At 41.0% G+C, this 22,396-nt stretch overlaps 1 protein-coding gene across 1 annotated transcript in view; it reads left to right on the top strand.

The window, feature by feature from the left end:
- The window catches only part of mgat4b (alpha-1,3-mannosyl-glycoprotein 4-beta-N-acetylglucosaminyltransferase B), an 86,536-nt gene extending 64,998 nt beyond the window's left edge, over nt 1–21,538 (top strand). The window contains exons 8-15 of the mRNA XM_084010057.1: nt 1,653–1,767; nt 8,775–8,905; nt 9,028–9,135; nt 12,086–12,279; nt 12,734–12,812; nt 13,757–13,844; nt 17,932–18,044; nt 19,461–21,538. Of these exons, the coding sequence (XP_083866183.1) occupies nt 1,653–1,767; nt 8,775–8,905; nt 9,028–9,135; nt 12,086–12,279; nt 12,734–12,812; nt 13,757–13,844; nt 17,932–18,044; nt 19,461–19,484 (852 nt within the window). The 3' untranslated portion in view covers nt 19,485–21,538. The remainder of the gene's footprint in view (nt 1–1,652; nt 1,768–8,774; nt 8,906–9,027; nt 9,136–12,085; nt 12,280–12,733; nt 12,813–13,756; nt 13,845–17,931; nt 18,045–19,460) is intronic.
- Nucleotides 21,539–22,396: the final 858 nt, after the last annotated feature.

Here is a 22,396-nt window from a genome sequence, read left to right as displayed (position 1 = left end):
CCAGACTGAGTGATGACCTGTCCCTCCACTTGTACAAACACGCCGGCTACCATAGCTGGAAGAAACCTGTGGACTGAAACACAATAATCCACCATGATGACAAATGGTGAACATGAAACTAGTGAACAAATGATCACCGACTCCTGCAGGAGGCGCTGCGGCGGTGATGCATTAAGCTTCAGATCACTCCTTGATCCTCATCCGTCCTCATGTGTTGTAGACTTAGAGGAAGAGGAAACACGACACTTATATGCCACGTTTCATTCACTGACATGTTTGCATCCTGTTGGATCCTCGTCAGGTCAGAATGTTTACAAGGTTATGATACATAATGACAACAATGAACAAACATGGCTGCTTCATGATGAACATCAACACGTCATTAAAATACAGAAAGAAAGTACTTAAAAACAGCAATACAATCATTATACTTCAAATTATTATCAAATATTATTTTCAATTCAATGCCAGATTGAGCATTACAAATCAAAAAGTAAATATCATATTTAAAAAAAAGAAATCAATAAAAAATATTGTTTTATTTTGTTGGGGTAAAATAGGTCTTTGGAGTAGAAGGTGTAGAACGCCTCCTCCATCATGTATCTGGTTTCCACTGATCCTGGGTCTGAATGCAGCTCCTGTTCTCTGCTGTCTGCTCTTTAATGCTCTTTGTGTTTTCACTAGATGTACTCAGCCACATGGCCGTTTGATAAGAGAGATTATTATTAGAACCAGTTCCTCTTACTTTCATCCTTCCTCCCGACACACGCCGGTGTTATGTCTTGTAGAACCAGCCGTTAGCGCCCCGCGGCGTCCGATCCCGACGCACCGAGGCCCGTCTAACATCGGTATGTGAACCCCCCACGGCATAGTTCGACTCAGTAGCCCTGGGTTAAGAAGAGCGAGAAGGTCCGAGTATGGAGGACGGACGGGTTGAACCAACACAGGACTTTCACCCAGGACACAGCTGTGAGACCAAAGCCAAACTTAACCAACTACTTTAGTTGTGTCGATAAAATGAATGACTAGAAGCTACGTTGGAAGATTGTCTTTGAAACCGTCACTGAATGTCCCTGCATGGTCAATGTTAGCAATCTCTTTTAAGTACACTTTTAAGGTACTTCAGTATTTCTACTTTCCACTTGATAATACATCTTGGAGGGAAGGGTTGTATGTTTTAATACACTTTCCTGACAGCTTTAGTTACTTTTCAGATTCATCTTCTACATAAAGACACATATCATTAAATATACGACACGTCATTAAAGATTACGGCAGTCGTTTCAACCCACTTTGGCTTTTGACATCTTGCAGTAACTCAGTTGTCTCCTCGTCTCGGTTCACAGTTTCTCCTCTAAACTTCTCTCAGGTTTCATTTCCACAACCCCAAAGACATCAAACATAGAGTGTTGTATATTGAGTTCAAAATTAGTACTTTATACACATTCATAATACATTCACAATAGTTAAAGTTAGTAAGTATTATACATGTTTAATACTTCCCTACATTTAACTGATAATACTTCTGTACTCAAGACGTTTACTTGTCACAGAGTAACAGAGTACCTCTACATTTCAGTTTTTTTTACTGAAATAAAGGATTTGAATTCTCTCTCTTTTTCTCTCTCTCTCTCTCTCTCTTTCTCTCCCAGTTGGAGGATGATATAGTCGCTCGTCCGAACTACTTCACCACCATGAAGAACTTTGCGCTGCAGCAGCCGTCGGAGGAGTGGATGATCCTGGAGTTTTCTCAGCTCGGCTTCATCGGTGAGTCACTGCTCAGGTCACATGTTGCTCACTTCAACCATCATAATACTAATAAGAATAACATTCATCATAATAATAGTCATTATCGTAAGGAACAGAGCGGTTGTGCAGCTGTTGTGTTTCCTGCTTGTCGGACGCCATCTTTGTCATTTAAGAGAAGTAGACGTGAAGGTCGCGACCCTGAAGCCTGTAAGACCAGAGCAGGCCGTAAATCTGCTCACATACGTAGAAATGTGTCACGCCGCTTCACACACAAGGGAGCTGAGGACGACTCTGGCGTTAGCTCCGCCCTCCCGCTCTGGCAGACCAACCACTGCTGTTAGATGGAGAACGCATCACTGACTGCTCGCCAGGAAGTCAACACCCAGGTTATATCCTGCCAATGCGAGGGCTCTCCTTGGTGACGCAACGCAAAACACAGCTTAATCAATGGGAATCAATCAATCAAACTTTATTTAAACTAGCGTTTCCCTGTACTCCACTACTGTGACACCCACAGAGGTCCATGTGAGGCAGTATGAAAACGATTTTGATAATATATCTTTTTTTTTAAATTTCCATTGCTGTCAAACAATAAGCCACGACAACATGCAGTGCCCCCGTATCCCACGGTGATGATGCTGCAGCGAGGAGAGGCTGCCAGGAGGACGGGGATTATTCTGAAATTACAATGTCACATATTTCAACAGTTATTTCTAGCTCTTTCTCTGATGGTCTGAATAAGACACTACATTTGGTCACCGCCACTCTGAGGAAAAAGGAAAAGCGATCGGGTTGCCTTTGTGACAGCGACGCCAGCAATAATACCACTCGGAGACGCTCGAGGGGAAAATGTAAAAAGTCGTCTGTTTCCACTTTAAAAAAGGTCAAATTGTGGGAAACTTTAAAACGAGTGCAAGCTTGTCATCTAGTTGGATTTGAGTGATTTTTTTATGACTTGGAGGGATTTCATTGATGAGACGTGGCTGAAAGCTCTGAAAGCTCTGCAGCGGACCTTCGTGTACCACAAAGTGCTCGGGGAGTATGAAGAGCTGGTGGTGAAGCTGTTCAGGGACGAGGGAGCTGAGGAGAGTCTGCAACTGGAAACTACGTCGTCTGGTTGTTAAATTAAACCCAGCAGATCAATTGAAGCATCAGCCTCCGTCTGATCTGCTCTCTAATTATTCTGCCAAGGCTAATCAATGACTCCCGTTCTCCCGGGTGCAATCAGCCGACGGCGACACGTGGAACCACAAGCTGATCTGAAGTTGGCTATTTCCTCAGAACTGCTTCCAGCTCTGAAGATGGAGACGGACAGAATCAGGACGTCAGAGGTCCGATCAGCACAACATCTCTTCTGGTAGATCATTCTGATCTGATCTGAGGCCCAAATGTGTCGAGATCGGACACTTCCTTTCTAAATACAAGCTATCTGCTAATAACATGCAGTTAATAAACTTCCAGCATTCACATGAATCATTGGTGAAAAAACACAAATTATTCTACAACTAGTTTGATAATCGATTCATTATTTAAATCATTTTATCAAAGAAAAGAAAATCAGCTGCAGAAATCTATGTTTGCTGCTTCCATTTGTTTGAGGTGACAGGAAACTGATTCTTTGGGGGTTTGGCTTGAGGACAGACAAACAGACATTGAGGATGTCACCATGGCAACAGCCTTATCTTAACAGCTTTGAAGACATAAACCTTTGAGAATGAAGGATTTAAAGTAGAGATGTTACCAAACTTACATAAAATGAATACACTCAGGTTTCTGCTCATCTGGACCAGAATATTTCAGGGTTTTGTTGATCCATCTCACTCCCTCCTGAATATTCCTGAATGGGCCGACGTTTGACGGTCAGAGGAAGAATGCAACTACAGATCTTTGTCTATGTTTTTGGCTCCACTCCTGGATGAAAAGCTGAACCTTGAATCAGCAGCTCCTACAGGCTGACATCATTTCTATAAAACACAAGAAATATTTGGACAAAAAATGAGCCGTTGAAGGACTTTATATGAATGTGAAGTAGCTGCTCGGTTTTAACCAGAATGGTAAGAACTTGAACTTTTGAACAGATTCAGTTATGAATGGGACGATATGGGATCACATAGAGTTGATCCTGGTGAATGTCCCATCAGGATAATGGGGAATAACAGCTGTAGCTCGTCATGGTGATGGATGACACTATGCATTTGTAGCCAATGTTACTAGTTATAAAATCAGATTCATATTTGTATTTGTCTTCTACACTCTTCGCTAAACAAAAAAATGTGTCCGGAATGCACTAAATTATGACTAATAAAATAATGACTACTAATGATTACACTACTTGAGTAAATGTACGTCTAACTTGAGGTAATTATACTTTGTGTGAGTATTTTTTTTTATCATGCTACTACTTAAAATAAAGTAAATAAATATAGAATGAAGGCTGACACATTTAATGCATTAATCCATTTGTGGATCGACAGAAAATGAATATGAAAGTATTTTGGTGGTTGAAGTCATTTTTCCTGTAAAACATTTGCAGTTTGCAAACGTAATAATTCTAATAATGCAAATGTTTTATAAGTCATAATGTTGAGGTTTGGACTAAACGGACATTGAAGGTCTCACTTTGGGCTCTGATTGTGACGCCAGTTCTCCCTCTTTTTACAAACACACAATCGATAGTTTAACAGAGAACATAATCATCAGATTAATCCATAATGAGAAAATGTGTTCCCCTTCGTCTCCTCGTGTCTCCAGTGTGAAGCGATTCATTCTAAATCTTCTTGTACAATCTCAGCATTGTTTTGCAGTAATGAGGTGAAAGATTCCAGTTTGTGATAACTGATCAGTCTGGAGATCCGTCTCTCTGCTGGCGGCGGCGCTTCCTCCATCAAGAGATAAAACATTTGAAGTGTGAATTATTGATTTAACTAACTGCAGTGGAGAAAACAATCAATTATATCATTATGTGTGTTATATTCTCTCTGCTGCTCCAACCCCGCCAGGACGCACCCACTCATTTATTTTTAGAGCTTTAACCGAAATATTTCTAATTTAATTTGATTATTAAGTAATTGTGACCAACTTGTGCAGAGCAGATCCTTTTATAGTTGGAAAATAAGCTCTTATTTCAGTTTGGGGACATCATTAAAATATAACCCTTCAGATGTGTTTCTCTTGATGTGTGAGGCTGATGAAACTGTTGCATTATGGGTATTGTGACAGTGAAGTTAATAGAGGAGTGTAGCCTACGTCCGCCAGCCGCCTTGTTCACATGTTCTTTGTTCTTTCTTTAAAGAGAGAAACTGTGTCCGACAGTCCGACATCATCCAGCTCTGCTGCAGACATCCACGCAATATCACATAATAATCATCATAATCATAATAATAATACCTGTGTCATTGTTTGAATTCAGAATTAAACAAGACCATGATAGTGAAATCAAGATTAACAACTAGACCTCCTCATAAGATGACTTAAATGAATGGGGGTGCAAGCAACATGAGAGTTTCATCAATGCCTTTATTGTCATTGCATGTGTCACATACAACAAAAGTAGGTCTGTAATACCTTTTATGTTTATGTGTAATTAGTGTTTTAGTGCATAAAATATAATAATAATAATAAAAGAAGAGCAAGAGAAGAGCACTGCAAAGATAAAGAATCACAAATATGAAATCAAATGATCTACTTCCAATCTTCCATTTTACGGTTGTATGAAGAACTTTAGTTCTTTGCCAGAAACTCGATGTGATGTTGAAAGACAGGTTGCCTGAAAATCCCTTGTGTTTGTAAGTTGAGACTCACCTTAATCAATCATGGTATTATTTACAGCAGCAAGTATACACTGTCAGATTCAATGACCTTGAAAATCAAATCATTCTGCTGCTTTGTCAACATTTAGTACAATCGTCATTCCCAGAGATCCATGAACATGTGCAGAATACATCAACAGTCTTATATAAATGAAAACTCTGATGTAAATGGCCATGACAACCAATAGAGTCGGCTCATAGTTCTAAAACCAAACCAGAACACATGAACAAAAGACGAGCTTTTAGTCATGGAATTAAAGCATGAAACATGATTTACAACTGTGGTAATTAAAAGAGATTTGTGTGGTGTTTTCTGGCAGCTCTGACCTCTGACCCTCCGGTTCTGAAAGCTGAAACCAATCCTGAGAAGTCTGTTTGTATAGAAGTCTATGAGAAAGTGATCCTACTTCTCCTTTCATGTATTATCTCATTAACATTGTAAACATGAGTTTTAGTCTCAATCTCTAGTTTCAAGTCTTCTTCAATCCAGCATGATGTTCATTTAGTACATTATGGTCCATTTAGAGTCCACCAGACCAGAAAGCAGGGGCTGCTTTAGGGGCGGGGCTACCTGATGATTGACTGGTCACCTGGCTTGTCTGGTCTGATAGTTGTGTTTTTGTTTTACAACTTTAACACAGAGTGTTTTCACTTCATGAAAGTGAATGTAAATTTAAACTAAAAAAAGCTGCCTCCATTTCCATCACCAGCATCATAAGTTAGGCAACAAAACCACTGAGTTGGATTTAGGTAAAGAGCGTGGTATACATTAATTTGATTTGATTCGGACTAAATTTACTAAAATAAGTAAATATATAAATACCCTTTAAAGACTTGACGTGCAGTGGGAGGCTGATCGTCGTCCATGGGGATGATGAGAGCACGGCTCACATCCACGCTCTGCAGAGCTGCAGAGGGATGAAGTCTCCTCTAAATCTTAATTTGAGCAGCTCTTTGAAGAAGTGACGACTCACTTTCAACTTCTGGAAATCAAATTGGTCCTCACAAAGTCAGAGAAACAAGAGCACCCTCACACATCCTCTCCTCATCGCATCTTCTCTCAGACCAGCATCTCCAGGTCATAGACACCTCCTCTCCTGTTTCCTCTCACACCTTCCTGAGGAAGCCTCACATCCACCAAGGAGACTTTCTAGAAGACCGACACGTTTTCACACTGGATCAACTTGAAACTCTGAAAAAGATGTGAGCCGTCGTCGCTCTCAGCCAATGATTGCAGAGCTCAGAGGAGCTGCAGCTCAACGGCCGTTCTTTCTTTCCTGATTGAATCTGAATGATCTCATTGTCTCTGCTAGCAGAAGTATTTCTGCAGTAAAGGTACTAATACCACACTGTGCAGATACTCTGATACTCTGTAAATAAATGACTAACAAAATACTAGTGAGATACTTTGTATCAGTAAAAATACTAATAGTACACAGTAAAATGTTTACAATTTATAATGTTTACAATACATTATCACTAATTAACATTATTAAGTTTATTACATGGAACCAGCAAAAGTTTTTACAAGAAAAATGACCCAACCATCAAAATAGCCTCGCAGTCATTTTCTGTAATAAACTAGTTGATGGACTACTTGTTTCAGCTGTACTTGTATAAACTGTTGGTGAGTTTAAGTTGGCTTCATATGTCGAATGAAAGGGAATACTCAAGTAAAGTACGAGTCGGTCAGATGAGTGCAGTACTCGAGTACATGTAGAGGTACTCTCTGGAGTGAGAGTGTGATTTAGAGAGTGATGGAGCAGCAGGATCTCTGAGCTGGATGATGTTGATTTCACACATGGATGTTTTTGTCGTCTCTTCTTCATCCCGACTGTGTGAGCATCATACCCCCCCCCCCCCCCCCCCCCCCCCCAGTCCTCCCGCTGGTCCTCATTTTTGACCTCACCAATCCTCTGTGACCCGAGCGGTCTGCGAGCGGCGGCTGCTTTAATAAATTCATCAGGGCGAAGCTGACTCACTGAATCACATCAGGCGGAGACGAGAGCTGCAGCGCTGCGGGGCCGCTCTGCTATTCAACTGTTCAAATCTGAGTTTTGCATTTGCTAAGTTTAGCTTTCAGTCCGGCCAAGGCCTTCGTTTCTGCAGGGGTTGTTTTTTTCTGTAACCTCGTCTCGCATCCGGCCCTTCGGAGGCTGAAATGTCCAGACACATTGGGCTGGACCTGAAGGGGGCGGAGCAGAGCTTCTAATTCCTCTGTTGAGTTCAGTTTCTGACCTTTTAATTCCAGTTACAGCCGTTTCCTTCAGCTCAAACAGACTCGTACAGATAAATATGAAGTCTGTGGAGACGTCAAGTCACCACGTATTTCAGACGCTTCCTGCAGGGAAAGTCTGCTCCTCGTGTTCAACTCTCCGGGTTCAGTCCTCACCTACTTCAGTAAAAGTAACAATACCATAGTGTAAAAATACTATGTTTCAGTACGAGTACTACCACACAAAAATACTACAGTAAAAGTACAGAAAAAGCAAAATGTACTACTGTAGTATCAAAAGAAAAAATACTCACGAAAGATCTATTTAATAATTTGTGCACACAATTTTCATTCTCATGTGTAACAAGATGAAAATATTTCTTCAGGACTTTTATTGAACTTTTTTTTTTTTTTTTTTTTTTTTTTTTTTTGACCAACATGAATAAATGTTAAATATCACCACCTTTATTGTCTGATTCCAACACAGCAAGGGGTCCTTTAGTATGAGACGCACCGGGCTTTCAACCAACTCCAACACAAACAGAACAACATCATCATTAGACACTCGCAGCAGCTGACTTAGTGTAAAGAATATCCCAAAACACACTGGACTTTCACCCAGGATACCACTGTTCATGTCCTGTGTGAAACACAGTCAATCACTTATTTTACCATAACTTTGTTACATAATTGTTGTACCTAACTGAAACCAGTTACATGACAGGTGTGTGTGTGTTAATCCAAACCTGCATCTTTTCTAAGCGTCACCTCGTACTTGTGTTCTGTGAGTAAATGTAAAAGTTTATTATGAACAGAGAGTATGCGTGTGTGTGTGTGTGTGTGTGTGTGTGTGTGTGTGTGTGTGTGTGTGTGTGTGTGTGTGTGTGTGTGTGTGTGTGTAAACAAAAGAGAAACAGACTGGGATGTTGCCGTTATACTCAGTTGTTTCCAGTTTAATCAGCAACTGTTCCACTCAACTGCACCTTCTCCTCGTCTGACAGGGAAGATGTTCAAGTCTCTGGACCTGTCGCTCATCGTGGAGTTCATGCTGATGTTCTACAAAGACAAGCCCATCGACTGGCTGCTGGACCACATCATGTGGGTCAAGGTGTGCAACCCAGAGAAGGACGCGGTGAGCCTCGACACACCAACAAGTCATTACTTCAGCAGCGTACATTTTCCCCCGTCAGGTTCAGTGTTGCTCGAGCAGCTGTGGTCGTGAAGGTGATGTTCGTGTTCATGTGTCTCCATCAGAAACACTGCGACCGCCAGAAAGCAAACCTGAGGATCCGGTTCAAACCGTCTCTCTTCCAACACGTCGGCACTCACTCGTCTCTGGCTGGAAAAATACAGAAACTCAAGGTAACGAGTGTGTGTGTGTGTGTGTGTGTGAGTGTGTGTGAGTGTGTGTCTGTGTGTGTGTGTGTCTACAATAGGGTGATGACATCAGCTGACACTGAAGGTCAGCCAGCGTCAGATTCAAATGTAGATGTTTAGTCAATTTTCATGTTTAATTTAAAGGCACATTTATTTAAAAATATTTTTTAGCTTGAGTACTTCTACGTACTTTTTCACTGGAGTTATTATCATTATAATAACAAGTTGAATCTTAAGATGTTTTTTTACATTTGAGTACAGAATAGCCTGGTCATCCGTAGGGAGTCAACAAGTCGCCCGCTGGCACGTTCTGAAAAAATAGCACAAGTTACCGGGAGAGTTAATTGGTCAAAGTGTTTTCCCCTGAGGCCAGCACAGTTTGTTCTATACAAAGGTAGTTCATGTTCATCACTCAACCTAAACGATCGTACTCATGGAGATGTTTCCTCTCACACAAAACTCTCCTACTCTGCCTTGAGCCCACATTTTTACTCCCGTGGATATTCCGTATGATAGCAACCAGATGCAACCACAGCTCTGAAAAAACACTGCACCACTCAAACACAAAATACTTTTGTTGGACAAACAACTTAAAGCACAGAAATATGACAAATCTGATATTGTTTGAATTTCAAACTCCTGAAACAGTTTAATTGTTGAGATTGAACAATAAAAATCTGGCATGTTGCTCAAAAAGGTTTTACCTTTAATTGAAATCACGCACACATGTAGGTGCTAATATCACAAAATGTTAAAATGTCAAAATCAGAATCAGCTTTATTTGGTCAAGTTTATGTACACATACAAGGAATTTCAATCTGGTTTTATATCTCTCACAATGTACTTTACGGAAGTAGAAGTAACAGAAAAAAGTAAAAGTACATGAGACATGAAACTTTAGAAATCAAATATGTATATACAGGTCATAAAAAAAGACAAAACATGACACTCCCTGAATGATCATGTAAACCATATAGGAGTTTATAATGAGGAACACATTCATGTAACTCTGTCATGGTCACCAGACAGAAGGTGGATTTATAAATACCTCCGCTGTACATACAGGCCACAGTATTTCCTTCCTTGGTACTAAACGTTGGTGCACATGTGAGCAGCCGAACTGTCTCCCATATCTGAGCTGTAACTGCAGTGTGAAGCGTTCTGCCCTGGTCAGCTATCAGAGGAAAGTTGAGTGAGTATGAAACAGTGTTCAGGGAAAGTTCAGCCCGTCTCTGGAGGGATGAAGATTGAAGGCCTCTGCAGTCTCAAACACAAGCAGCAGTATCTCACAGTGGTGGCAGCTTCGCCTCCTGCCAGCAGGAACATTTCGGTGCGCCTCTGATTACTGTGTTAAGAGCGATGGATATTAGCCCCTCTGACTGCTGCTGCAGTCTGGACCAATCAATTGGATATTGATCCGGCTATCCTGAACCAGCGCCTCCTTGAAATGGAGAGTGAACCATCGAGGCCAGCCTGCATGGGGCCCTGTAGAGATGGAGGCTAAACACAGCTATTTACAGCTGTGCACTGCAGTTAAGGAGGAGTTTTAAAATGTGAGGTTGAATTGAAATAATTGATGTGCGAGTGGGATTTATTCTTCTGTAGAGGGTTAAGCCAGGAGATTTGTTCAATATGAGAAGCTTGACTGGGAAGGTCACACATTTTCTCCTCCTATGTAACAGGCTTTACTGTAGTATAACAACATCACACAACTTCCACCTTTGTTTCTTACAGCACCAGTAACCACTCACAAGCTGGCGGTTGTCAGGAAAATCTAAATAAATGACCCACAGCAGGTTTGTCTTAGCGAACTACTGTTAGCTTCAGAGCTACCGTTAGCTTCGGAGCTACCATTAGCTTCAGAGCTACTGTTAGCTTCGGAGCTACCATTAACTTCAGAGCTACCATAAGCTTCAGAGCTACCGTTAGCTTCAGAGCTACAATTAGCTTCGGAGCTACCATTAGCTCGCTAAATGTTTCTGAGTGGCTCGCTGAGGGTTCAGAAAGAATATACATACATTTGATAACACAAAGTAACACATATGTTTACAATAACACAGTGTAAACCTGTTTTAAATATCTATCCAATCAAATTCATAGAAATCCTGCCCCTCTGTCACAAAAAAGGCAAAAAGCATACTATTTTAATGAGGAGTGGATTGTTTTGTTCATCACTGTGCTAGCGTGTTGGTCGGTAGCAGATGCGAGGTTGAGCGCCATCAAAGTCCTATGGGACTTTCAGGCTGGTGGCCGGCGTCTACAAACAAAGCAGCTGAAAACACTATTCAGAGACAAGCCGCCTCTGTTCACCAAACTGATGATGAAGGAAGCAACAGAGGCTTTGTTTAGTGGCATACATCCCAACTAAACACAAAAAGCCCTGTGGTGGGATTTTAACAGAGGCAATGACTGCTGAAACGTTGTTAAAAGGACCATCATTATGTCTGCTATTGACAACGGACAACTCGGTGTAATGAGGAGCTCTTGGTTTTGAATCAAAGTAGATCTCAGAGGAGAAATGGTTAAAGACCCCTGAACTGTAACATTTTTCTAGTGAGGACCGTCTTGATTGCTTTCTTATAAATTCAATTAAAATGATCCCAACAACCAGACTAAACTAAAACTGGTACAATCATCTGGATCATTAGTCAGTAACACATGTCGAAACATAAAAATGTCTCTAAAGAAGCATCAAAATACACTAACAGTCGTGCTTGCTCATATCTTTAGTGTCTCTGCACTGAACTGAAACTGGATTAGTCATCAAACGTGGCGTGATACCAGTCTGTAAAGGGTTCATATTGTTTTCTTGTCACTGAGCAACACAGAGTAGAAAAGAACACCCTGATATCTGAATCTACGCTTCCACATTCAAATCTGATACAGATCCACAGACATAACATTTAAACTCAATAAACTCCATGGTTTGTTCCAGGATAAGGACTTTGGGAAACAGACCCTCCATAAGGGTCATGCCAACCCGCTGGCGGAGGTGACAACCAGCCTGAAGACCTACCAGCACTTCACCCTGGAGAAAGCCTACCTGGGGGAGGACTTCTTTTGGGCCTTCACCCCTGTAGCAGGGGACTTCATACGGATACGATTCTTCACACCTGTCCGGATCGAGAGGTGGGTACCAGGGAAATACAGGGTATAAGGTCTATAAGGTTGCTTGGGGTTACAGGGTGCGAGGGGTCCCACATGATACCAGGACAATACAGGCTATTGGGGGTACCACAGATTACTAGGTTAGAGGATAGGAGAGGTTCCAGGGTATTACAAAGTACTACATGATATGAGTTGGTGATGTGGCCTCAGGGGTATCAGGGGTACTAGTGGTAACATTGCAGCTTCAACAGTTGTGAGGGATACCAGAAGATGGAGATTGTGATAGAGCACCACAAGGTATTACAGGGTATTAGTAACAGAGGTTACATGGTGTCAATCCTGCCAGAAGCTCCCAGAACAGTACGGGATCTTCAAGCACGTAGGGGTCACATATACAATGAGGATTACACCATTCACTGATTCACATTTGAAATATTGTAACCCATCTTTCCCATCGTTGCCCTTCTTCTGTCAGGTATTTCTTCCGGAGTGGGAATATTGAACATCCGGGAGACAAACTCTTCAACACATCAGTGGAAGTGCTGCCGTTCGACGTGAGTCTTGATTCCAGTGACTGAATCAGTTACTAAACGTTACTAAGACACTGCCTGTATGTTGGGTCTGTACCTCTTATCACTGAGAACAGGCTCAGCTTGTCACCTCTGATATTTAAAGCAGTATGACGGATCATGGCGCCTTCTTCTTGGTCGAATATAAGACGAAGGCTGATTAAGACCGAGTGTCACAGCAGGACAGAGTGAGATTTACTGAGAGGAAGAGGAACTCCTGTTGAGATCAGCCTCAGCAGAGAAGAGAGGGAGGAAGAAAAACATATTTTAAATCATTTTTAAAAATCATTCATCCACCCAGCCATCCATCCATTATCTTCTACTTATCCATTGGTTTGATAGAATAAAAGAAAAAAAGAAGAAAGATCAACCAACACATAAAGAAGAAGAGAGGATGATGTCAAGGCCTGGTGGGAAGGAAGGATGTGGAATATGATTTTCTATTTTTAATTTATTCTAGTCTATTTTATTTATTTAATTCATTTATCTGGAAGAAAATTGTTGTGCAGCAGCTGCAGTACAAAGGAAATTAAATATGAAATAAAAATAAAAATAATATAAAAAATATACGATATAACATATATTAAAAAGGTGCAAATACCCAAATATACACAACTGCTATTGTGGTTTATTTTCTTATTTTTCGATGATGCTCACTTCTGTGTTCTCAGTGGTGGTCTGTTTCTTCATACTACTTCATACTGTTGTACAGTTAAATCTTCATATTTTCCCCATACTTAGTGACAATCCCATGGCAATCCCATTAACAATGTTTTTTCTTATCAGTAAGATCGTTTTTACAAAGGAGCCTTTAATCACTTATGTTTGCACAGAAGAAACAGCCTTTAATTGCTCAGTATTAAGTGTTTTCATTATAAGGTCTAACTTATATTGACGTGAAAATTAGGTTGTGTGTTTGTGTTTTCCAGAATATTCAGGCAGAGAAAGAGGCCTTGACAGAAGGGAGAGAGAAAACACCAAAGTATCATCGGACAGAAGACGGATTCATCAGAATAGGTGAGGAATGAGACATGGAGACCACGGGCGCCGGTAGCAGGGGGCCAAGGGGCCAAGGGGCCAAGGGGCAACAACACATGTTGGTCAATGCAAGCTTGATGCCCAATAAAAACGCACCGATTAAAATATTTATCTACATTTTGCAACCGGCGGAGCAGAACCGCCAAGCGTTATAGAAGATAATTGTCAGGAAGGAGCTCCGCGGTGCTCTCCAAGGTGCTGATCCTGCTGCTGGGAGCAGCGAGAAGCTGTCAAGAGGAAGGATAAAGGTTTAACAAGCAGATCCTCCTGACAGCGACGCTGCCTTCGGTGGTTCCTCTGTGCGGTCCTTCGTTAGATGGGAGGTTGATTGTCCACATGTGTGACGATGTTATCACTCTAGCTGGGTGTCCATCCTTCGCGGTCTACGTCTACGCGTACTTTGAAGACCACGACGGGCGAGCCGAGCGCTCTCCGAAATGAAGTGGTCTGGCCTACGGACTGGCCTTTGCTGCGCCCGTCGCCTAGCAACCAACTGCGGTTGACAAGAAAGAGCATAGAAGAGTTAACTAACATTATCTGATTAAAATGGAGCCAGAGATCATATTTTATTCTTTTTTTTTCATATTAACGAGGATATACTTGATGATATAGTTCAGGCTGGGAGACGCGGCGTTGATTCAGATCCAATCGCCAATGCACAATCAATCTTGGGATGAGTTCAAATCCAAAATGAAAAGTAAAAAGTTAAATTTGTGTTCTACCGAAGTTAATGATTTTGTGCGTCCGCGTCAGCATCAGCTGTGGGAGCTGGCATTATTTTTTGGGGTTGTCTGTGCGTCTATACCCATAGTAAATGAATGAATATCTGAGGAACGTCTGGTCAAAGGTCACGTCTGCTTGTGGTCAAAGGTCACTGTGACCTCACAAAACACGTTTGGCCGCAACTCAAGAATTCATATGGAAATTATGCCAATTTCATACAAACGTCTACAAAGATAAAACTTGGATGGTTGGCTGAGGGATACAATTCTAGTTTTGTGTTGCGTTCCTACAAGAACAAAAGCAAATGAACTGATGTAGAGATCTTGACGTGACCCATTAGAACTTGATTTAGAAGACATTTCATCACAAGCTTAACGAGCCATGTGTTAATGAGAGCAAAGTTATTCAGGACAACATTCATCCGCTTTTGTTTTCCTGCAACAATGAGGATGAACACACACACATGCACACACACACACACACTCACACACACACACACACACACACTCACACACACATGCACACACACACACACACACACACTCACACACACACACACACTCACACACACTCACACACACACACACACTCACACACACACACACGCACACACACACACACACACACTCTCTCACACACAATGAAGGGTTTTGTGAGACATTTACATGTTTGGCTGATGACGTAAAGTTCACTGTTTTGGGAAGATCTCATTTTATTTGATGGCGGTAATAAAAGCAGTAAAGACAGAAGCACTAGCAGAGCTTTGAGCAGCAGCAGGCGACTAAAGGTCTTTAGAGCAGTTTGACTTGTTGACGATAATTCCTCAGTACGTTTACTCAAGTACTCTACTTAAACACAAAACTGAGGTACTTGTACTTTACTTAAGGACGTACTACTTCTCCTCCAATACTCAAAATTAAATATTCTGTGTTTACTCAGACACTTTTTTCATCTCTTTAACATGTAAAACAGTTGGGCGAAGGTGAATATTAATAAGCAGTGAGTGGGATTACTTACTACACTCTCAGCCAATCACATCACTGGTTTTATAGATGAAGAAGAGGCTATGATGCACCCTGGTAACCGGACGTCTCCTTCATAAACAAGCAGAAAATCCACTTATTTGTGGTCAAGTTGTCTGAAACATATTTTAAGTTTAATGTTCACGAAAGCAAAAGTAATCCAATGAGTAACTTTGGGTAAAGTATTACTTTTTAAAGGCATAATAAGGAAAACATAACTTGTTACACTTCCTGCCCAACAAAGCCCTGAGTACATTACATTTGGATTCATAATAGCAAGCAGTGACTGGTGGTTTATTTTGGTCACTTCAGCTGACAGAAGCATCACATATTTACAGCCCATTTTTTATGTATCTATCTTTGTTTGGTCTGCCAAACTTGTTCTAGTTATTTATTGTTTACATTTGAATTACCCTTTAATTCTTACATAAATGTACATAATTATCTGCTGCAGATGTTTCTTAATCATCTTGCAAAAGTGATTCATCTAAATGAACTCAAATGTACTCTGGCACAATATTGTGATAAATATATTACATATCCTGGGATATAAATTGTAGGAGCCAAAATTAGTTTGTCTGTGTTATTGTTTGTTTATCCTAAACACGCTCTTTTGGTTTCTATTATTTCCGGTAATTAACACCTATGTGTTAATTACCTGTTCAGTTGCAGAGGGTGAGTGGGGCTCCGATATTTTCTGTTCACCGTGTTGTTTTGTTATCATATTTTAACATAATTTGCTGCAATAAATCCTTTAAAACGGAACTGGAGTGATGAATGAATTCAACGAGCGCGTCAAAGTTAAGAGCCCGCTGGGCCTCTTAGCGGCATTAAAAAATGCAATAATAGTCGCTACATAAATGATCATACATATGGGAGATATGTATGATCATTTATGTAGCGACTATTATTGCATTTTTTATTCTGCAGATTATCATTAATCTGGACCTTGGGAGTGAGTGTAAACATAGTGTAAACATATGAAGCTACAGGTCGACATATATTCTCATAATTATCTGACCTTTCAGTCAAAGTATTTGAATCCATGAAACCCCAGGATTTAAAGAAGTAAGCAAAGAAAAAGAAGCTGTGCATTAAAGGAGGTTTTAAGAAACAACACATGAAGGGAAGGAGTGCACGTTTTAATCTGACATCATAAATAACCAGCAGCTCTTTATCCCCTTCATCAATTTTTCACATGAGTCGGCGGATCGATCGGCCCGGTTCTCCTTCACTCTTTTAATTTCAGCTTGCTAGTCTTCAGATGTCCTGCAGAGAAACACCCAACAGCTCTCAGATAGTTTCATCCCTTAAATCACCCCGAATGTTTCTCTTCCAATCATGGTTTTATTGAGGGACGCTCTTTTTTTATTTTATTGCATGTTTGCGGGGTTAATAATGGGTTCATGGCTGTAGGAAAGGCTGTGTGTCCATCAGTCCAGACTGAAATCTCAGGAAATATTGGATTTAGTCCACACATTCATGTTCCCCGGAGGATGACTTTTCCTCCAGCGCCATCATCAGGTCAATGCATTCATCCAATAGAGACAATTTCTGTGTCTGATTCTGTGTTTTTATTTAACATGTTGGTTTTATTGGGCTGTCTCCCTGTGATTTCTGTTTCTGAGAAAAGCTCTCAGGCAGCCGTACACATGAGGATATTGAATTAAAGCCATAATACCTGATAATACCAGGTGATAAACAATAACACCCCCAGACGCTGCTCTTTGTTGGGATTACCGTCACACACTCGTACCTGGAAGCATTACTGCCAGCATGATAATCCCAGTAAACAAATCCTCGGAGGGATTATTGCTCTGTTGAGGTGCAGTCGCACCAAAACCTGAGCCGAAATGAGACTGAACATCAGCAGGAAGCCAGAAAAATGTAGAAGATAACAACCGAACAACAACAGCAGTCAAACGGGACCATGGGGTCAGTTAATGGACACTGGATGAGTGTTAATGGCTCTTAACGAACATGAAACCCCTGTAAATCTGTACAAAAAGCATAAAAACCCTTAAATTACTGAGCTCCATCAACAGAAGAAGAAGTAAATAATAACTCAACAAATCCCTAAAAAAACCCTTTTACTCTGACTTGTTTTCAGAAACAAAAGTCTAGCAAAGTATATCACGCTGAAAATACTCTTACAATGCAGTAAAAATGTCCTCCAGTGAAGGTATATCAGCATAAAACATAATTTACAATACATAATTCTGCATAAACGACCGTGTGTTTGTGTTCACAAGGAAATCTGGGAAACATGACAGATTCAAGTCCATCAGTTAATTGATGTCATTGATCTTCGTCTCTTTCAGGAACGTTCAACAACGGGATCGCAGAGGGAGAGGTGGACCCCACCTTCGGGCCCCTGGAGGCCATGCGTCTGTCGGTGTTGACGGACTCGCCGGTATGGGTGATCCTCAGCGAGGTGAGACCACCTGGACTGGAACCAGATTAAAACCAGTGTGACCCATACTATGAATGGCTTTTGAGGAAGGCCCTTATCTAATGTTTCTTACTAAACTTTGAAGAAAGGGGTCCCTGAGGGAGTTTCTCAGGGGGTTCTAGCTTCCTCATTTGACTTTACGGATTCCTGTAGGTTTTAAGGATTTCATTGAGGGTTAAAAGAGTTCTTTCTGCGCTTCCTTTAGGAGGTTTTGGTGGGTGTCAGGATGTTCATTCAGAGGTTCCAGTTTTCAAAAAGTTGTTTATGATGGGGTGTTGGTTTCCTTAGAAGAATCCAGGTTTCCTTGGAGGGATTCACAGGATACTTGGAGAGGTTCCAGGACCATGTTCTAGGGCTTGTTAGGAATGCCATTCTGGGTGTTATAGGATTTCAGGGATTTGGGGGGAGGTATAAGAGGTTTTGAAGAGGTTTCAGTGGATCCTTAAACATCAGAGGGTGTTATAGAAGATTCTAGAAGTGGATAACAAGACGGTCTCCGTGTTTCCAGACAGCTCAGGTGGGTTCAGGCCCCTCCCACTCTGAACGGGCTGCCCTGGTTGACAGTCGCCCAGGGGCCCACTTTCTCCCTCAGGGAGAGAGGGTGAAACGAGTACTAAAAAAAGCAGTGAGGTCAAGGCGAGGGCTGCTGTAAAGCTCACGGTTGGATCAGGGAGCCTCGTTGAGCCCGGGTCTTTCCATGAACCACCTAATATAGCTGTGTTCATCATGGCCTCACTGTGGCGGGCCGACCTAGACTGGAGGTCATTAAATACTAATACTGGATACGTTATGGAAATGAGAATCATGGGAGTTTTCCTTTGTATAAAAGCAGCAAAATAGTTGTAGTGTGATGTGTTTAACTTAATTTGCCAACATTGCATGTCCTGCTATGTCACTATGTCACACATCACTATGATGATGCTGAAACCTAGTCCTGATGGAACTTGAAAGCGATGCAGAAGATGTTTCCGAGGTCAAGGAAATGTTTCAAGGTAGTTTTCAGGGTCCTTGATGAGGCGTAAAGGGGTCTTGAAAACGTCACAGTGGAGGGAAAAGACTCAAATACACAAGACCCTTGTCATTTTGGTTATTGGAGTACTTTTCAAAAACGTGCTTTGGGAAAATGGTTCAAGCATCTGGTGTCTCTAACAACCCAATAAATCCTTTAAACTGGAGGAGTCCCATGATGAAATACTCCACTTGTTTTGATTTAAAACAAAGTGCCTCAAAGTGGGGCTTGTGTTAGAGGATTCATTTCACGGCGCAGGACTGACCTCTGACCTCCCTTAGAGGGTTGCTGAGGAGATCATATCTCTATGTAACCCTTAACAGGAAACACTGAATATTGAAAGCATTTTAAAGCAGCTAAACTGGATTCTCTGGTCTCTCCCGTCTCAGATCTTCATAAAGAAAGCCGAGTGAAGCTACTCTTCCCCCTCAGCGATACCTCAGCACCTCCGAGCGTTCAGCCGAGCTGACCGGGAGGCTCATCAGCTGCCGTCCTGGTCCAGTCCTGCTCACCAGATCCACGCTGTGGTACCACAGTGCCGCCATCTGGCCAGAGCTCACCACTGCAGGGCTGAACAGATCAGAGACTGAAAATCACAAGGACAGACGGACAGGAAATCTGTCTCCTGGTGATATGCAAAAAGAGAAGTAGCTCTCAGATGATGCTGTAATCTAGAATCTGTATTTATGTGTACATACAGGAAGGTAAATGTTGAAAACACTGGTAGTTGTCGAGGCGATGGCAACAGCGCCACGTCCACTCAAACTGCTGCTTCAGAATCAAAGACTCAAAAGCCTCTTTCTTATCTGCAGACTGTTGTTCCGAACCTTTCTACCAACACTACCCCGCCAGTATACCCCCCCACAGTAACCATGTCAGTGCATATATGCATAGATATGTACACACTATAGTATGAATGCCCTCTCAGTGTGTTGATATGTGTCCGTCGTTGCTGCTCCCGGTTCAGACGTTTCCCTCCATTTGAGAGCGATTTGCCTTAACGAAGACGAAGAGCAGATTTACTTCAAACACAAACGAGCCCCAGACTGACAAAATGTAGCCACGCAAGTACACAAGTACCCACAATCCTTTGCTGCGACCTCGGACCTTGTCACATCTTTGTGGCTTGAAACTACTGACGATGACAGCTGGAGTTTTTGAATGAAGTCTTTGAAACATGTTTTATTTTAAGTTAACTGAGGCCTTGTCACAGACGAATGCTCTGTTCTACTTCCTCTACGTCCTCTGGTGTACTGTTACATACTGTTACATACTCTACAGTACCCCAAAGTACTCTAATGTATTTTACAGTACTCTAACGTACTCTAACGTACTCTGATGTAATGTAGAGTACGCTAACAAACTGTGCAGTACTCTACGGTAATCTACAGTACGCTCATACTTACAGTATACTTTGCAGTACTCAGTAATCAAAAGTACTTTAGGTTTTTTACAGTACTCCAAGGTATTCTACAGTACTCTGAAGTACTGTAAGGTACTCTCCAGACTCTGCAGTACTTTACAGGACTCTATTTTCCTCTGCTGTGCTCTCTTGTACATCACTGTACTGACATGTTTCAGAGCAACTACAGATTCATGTCTTTTCTTTTTTCCATCTTCAGTCTCTCATTGACACTTTTAGTAATATATACTAGAAATGAATAAAATACTTCTTCCAGAAATTACATTTTCATTTCTCTGTAAAGACGTCTTCTTTCTCTAGGATTTTGTCTTATAGTATGGATAGTCCCTCCTTCACACCATGCCTCCATGTGTTCCTTCAGATTATTAATTCATGCTCTTTTCACTCTTTTTTTTGTTCCCTCCCTTCAATAATTGGTTCCCTCAAACACCGTAAATGATTGTTTCAAATTCAAAAGGATGAGTCCACGTGTCCTTGTGTTGCTGTTATGATCTTGTGTACGGTGGGAGATGACTTAAAAGGTTTCATATCTCGAATAAGATCACACGATGTACATAATTCAAATTGAAACATAGCAAGTTAATCGATGGTTTGAAGTGACTTTTAGATCTAAAAAAAACAACCAAATTTAGCCCGCAAAAATCATCAACAAATCAACAAATCCTTTGAGCTCTCAGTTATTCAAATGCGCCAGATATTCATTTAACTACCATCTACGTGATTAAAGTAAACAAAATTACTAATCTGAAGTTGCAATTTCACGTTTCTTCCAACACCTCCCAGACATCACCCCTTCTGTCTAGACAGGACTTCATTCGTTCGTTGGTTCAGATGGAAAACAGACTGAACAGATTTAAAGTTAACTGAACGTCTTCAAGCTTCCTGTAAACATCTCGAGGTTTCTTTTCTTTTCTTTGTAAGATGCACTGGAATGCATTGCTATAATCTTGTGTTTGTCTTTTGTATCCTTTAGATAAACTATTTAAATTATCTTAAACTTCAATCCAATCTGTGACTTGTAATAAAGACAGAAATTTAAATGATTTTCTGTTTTTGGATGTAGGTTTGTTGTGAAAGACTGGCTCAGGGAGGTGTGGGGGTGGCGGGCAGATTTCTGTGAATGTCATCAGGTTTCATCAAATAGAAAATGACGAAATCCCCAAATCACTCCACTATGAATATGATTCATCACAGGAGAAACTGTATACGGTATGAATTTATTTCAGTTTCATGGAGGAAAAAAGTTAGGTGATGGGAAATGATAGAGTGGCTCTAAAAATGATCTTCACAGTAAAAGTCTTCAATCTTACATGTTGCAGCAATTAGCTGTTTCAGTGAGCAGATGCAGACACAATATAGTTAGTAATCATGCTGTTATATTAATGATTGATCATTACATGTGTTATAATGTTCATCACAACATACTATTAACAGCCACTTAATTACAAATGTGAGTCAAAAGCAGCCTCATGGTTCATCACATTGGATAAAAGGAGCAGTCTGTTTAGGTGGTCTGGTGAAGTGATGGTCACACAGTTCACATGGATGAAGATCACATGACTCTTGAGCTCCCTGCTGTCATGCAGAGAGAATTTATCTGGTTAGCTTGTCTTGGCTTAAAGACGAGGGGAAACAGCTGGAACTGTTGTCACAGTGAGGTTGTTGTCAGGTATGATGGCAACATCATCAAAATCCAGTGAAACTGGGGATACGTTTGTTGCATTTCTGTATGTAAAATTGACTGTATATTATCAACAAGGTAACAATGAATTCCTTGTTATATTTTTCATGTTAAAAATACAATACAGACATTTTTGCACTCAATTTTAATACTATTATTAGTTTACACAATATTTAAACTTTAATTTGAGTCCGAACATCAACTGAACGTATACAACAGCA

The sequence above is a fragment of the Eutrigla gurnardus genome (genome assembly GCF_963514095.1).
Source record: "Eutrigla gurnardus genome assembly, chromosome: 5".
NCBI classification, from domain to species: domain Eukaryota; kingdom Metazoa; phylum Chordata; class Actinopteri; order Perciformes; family Triglidae; genus Eutrigla; species Eutrigla gurnardus.
Note: the sequence above shows the minus strand (reverse complement) of the source record. Positions and strands in the feature narration are given on the sequence as shown.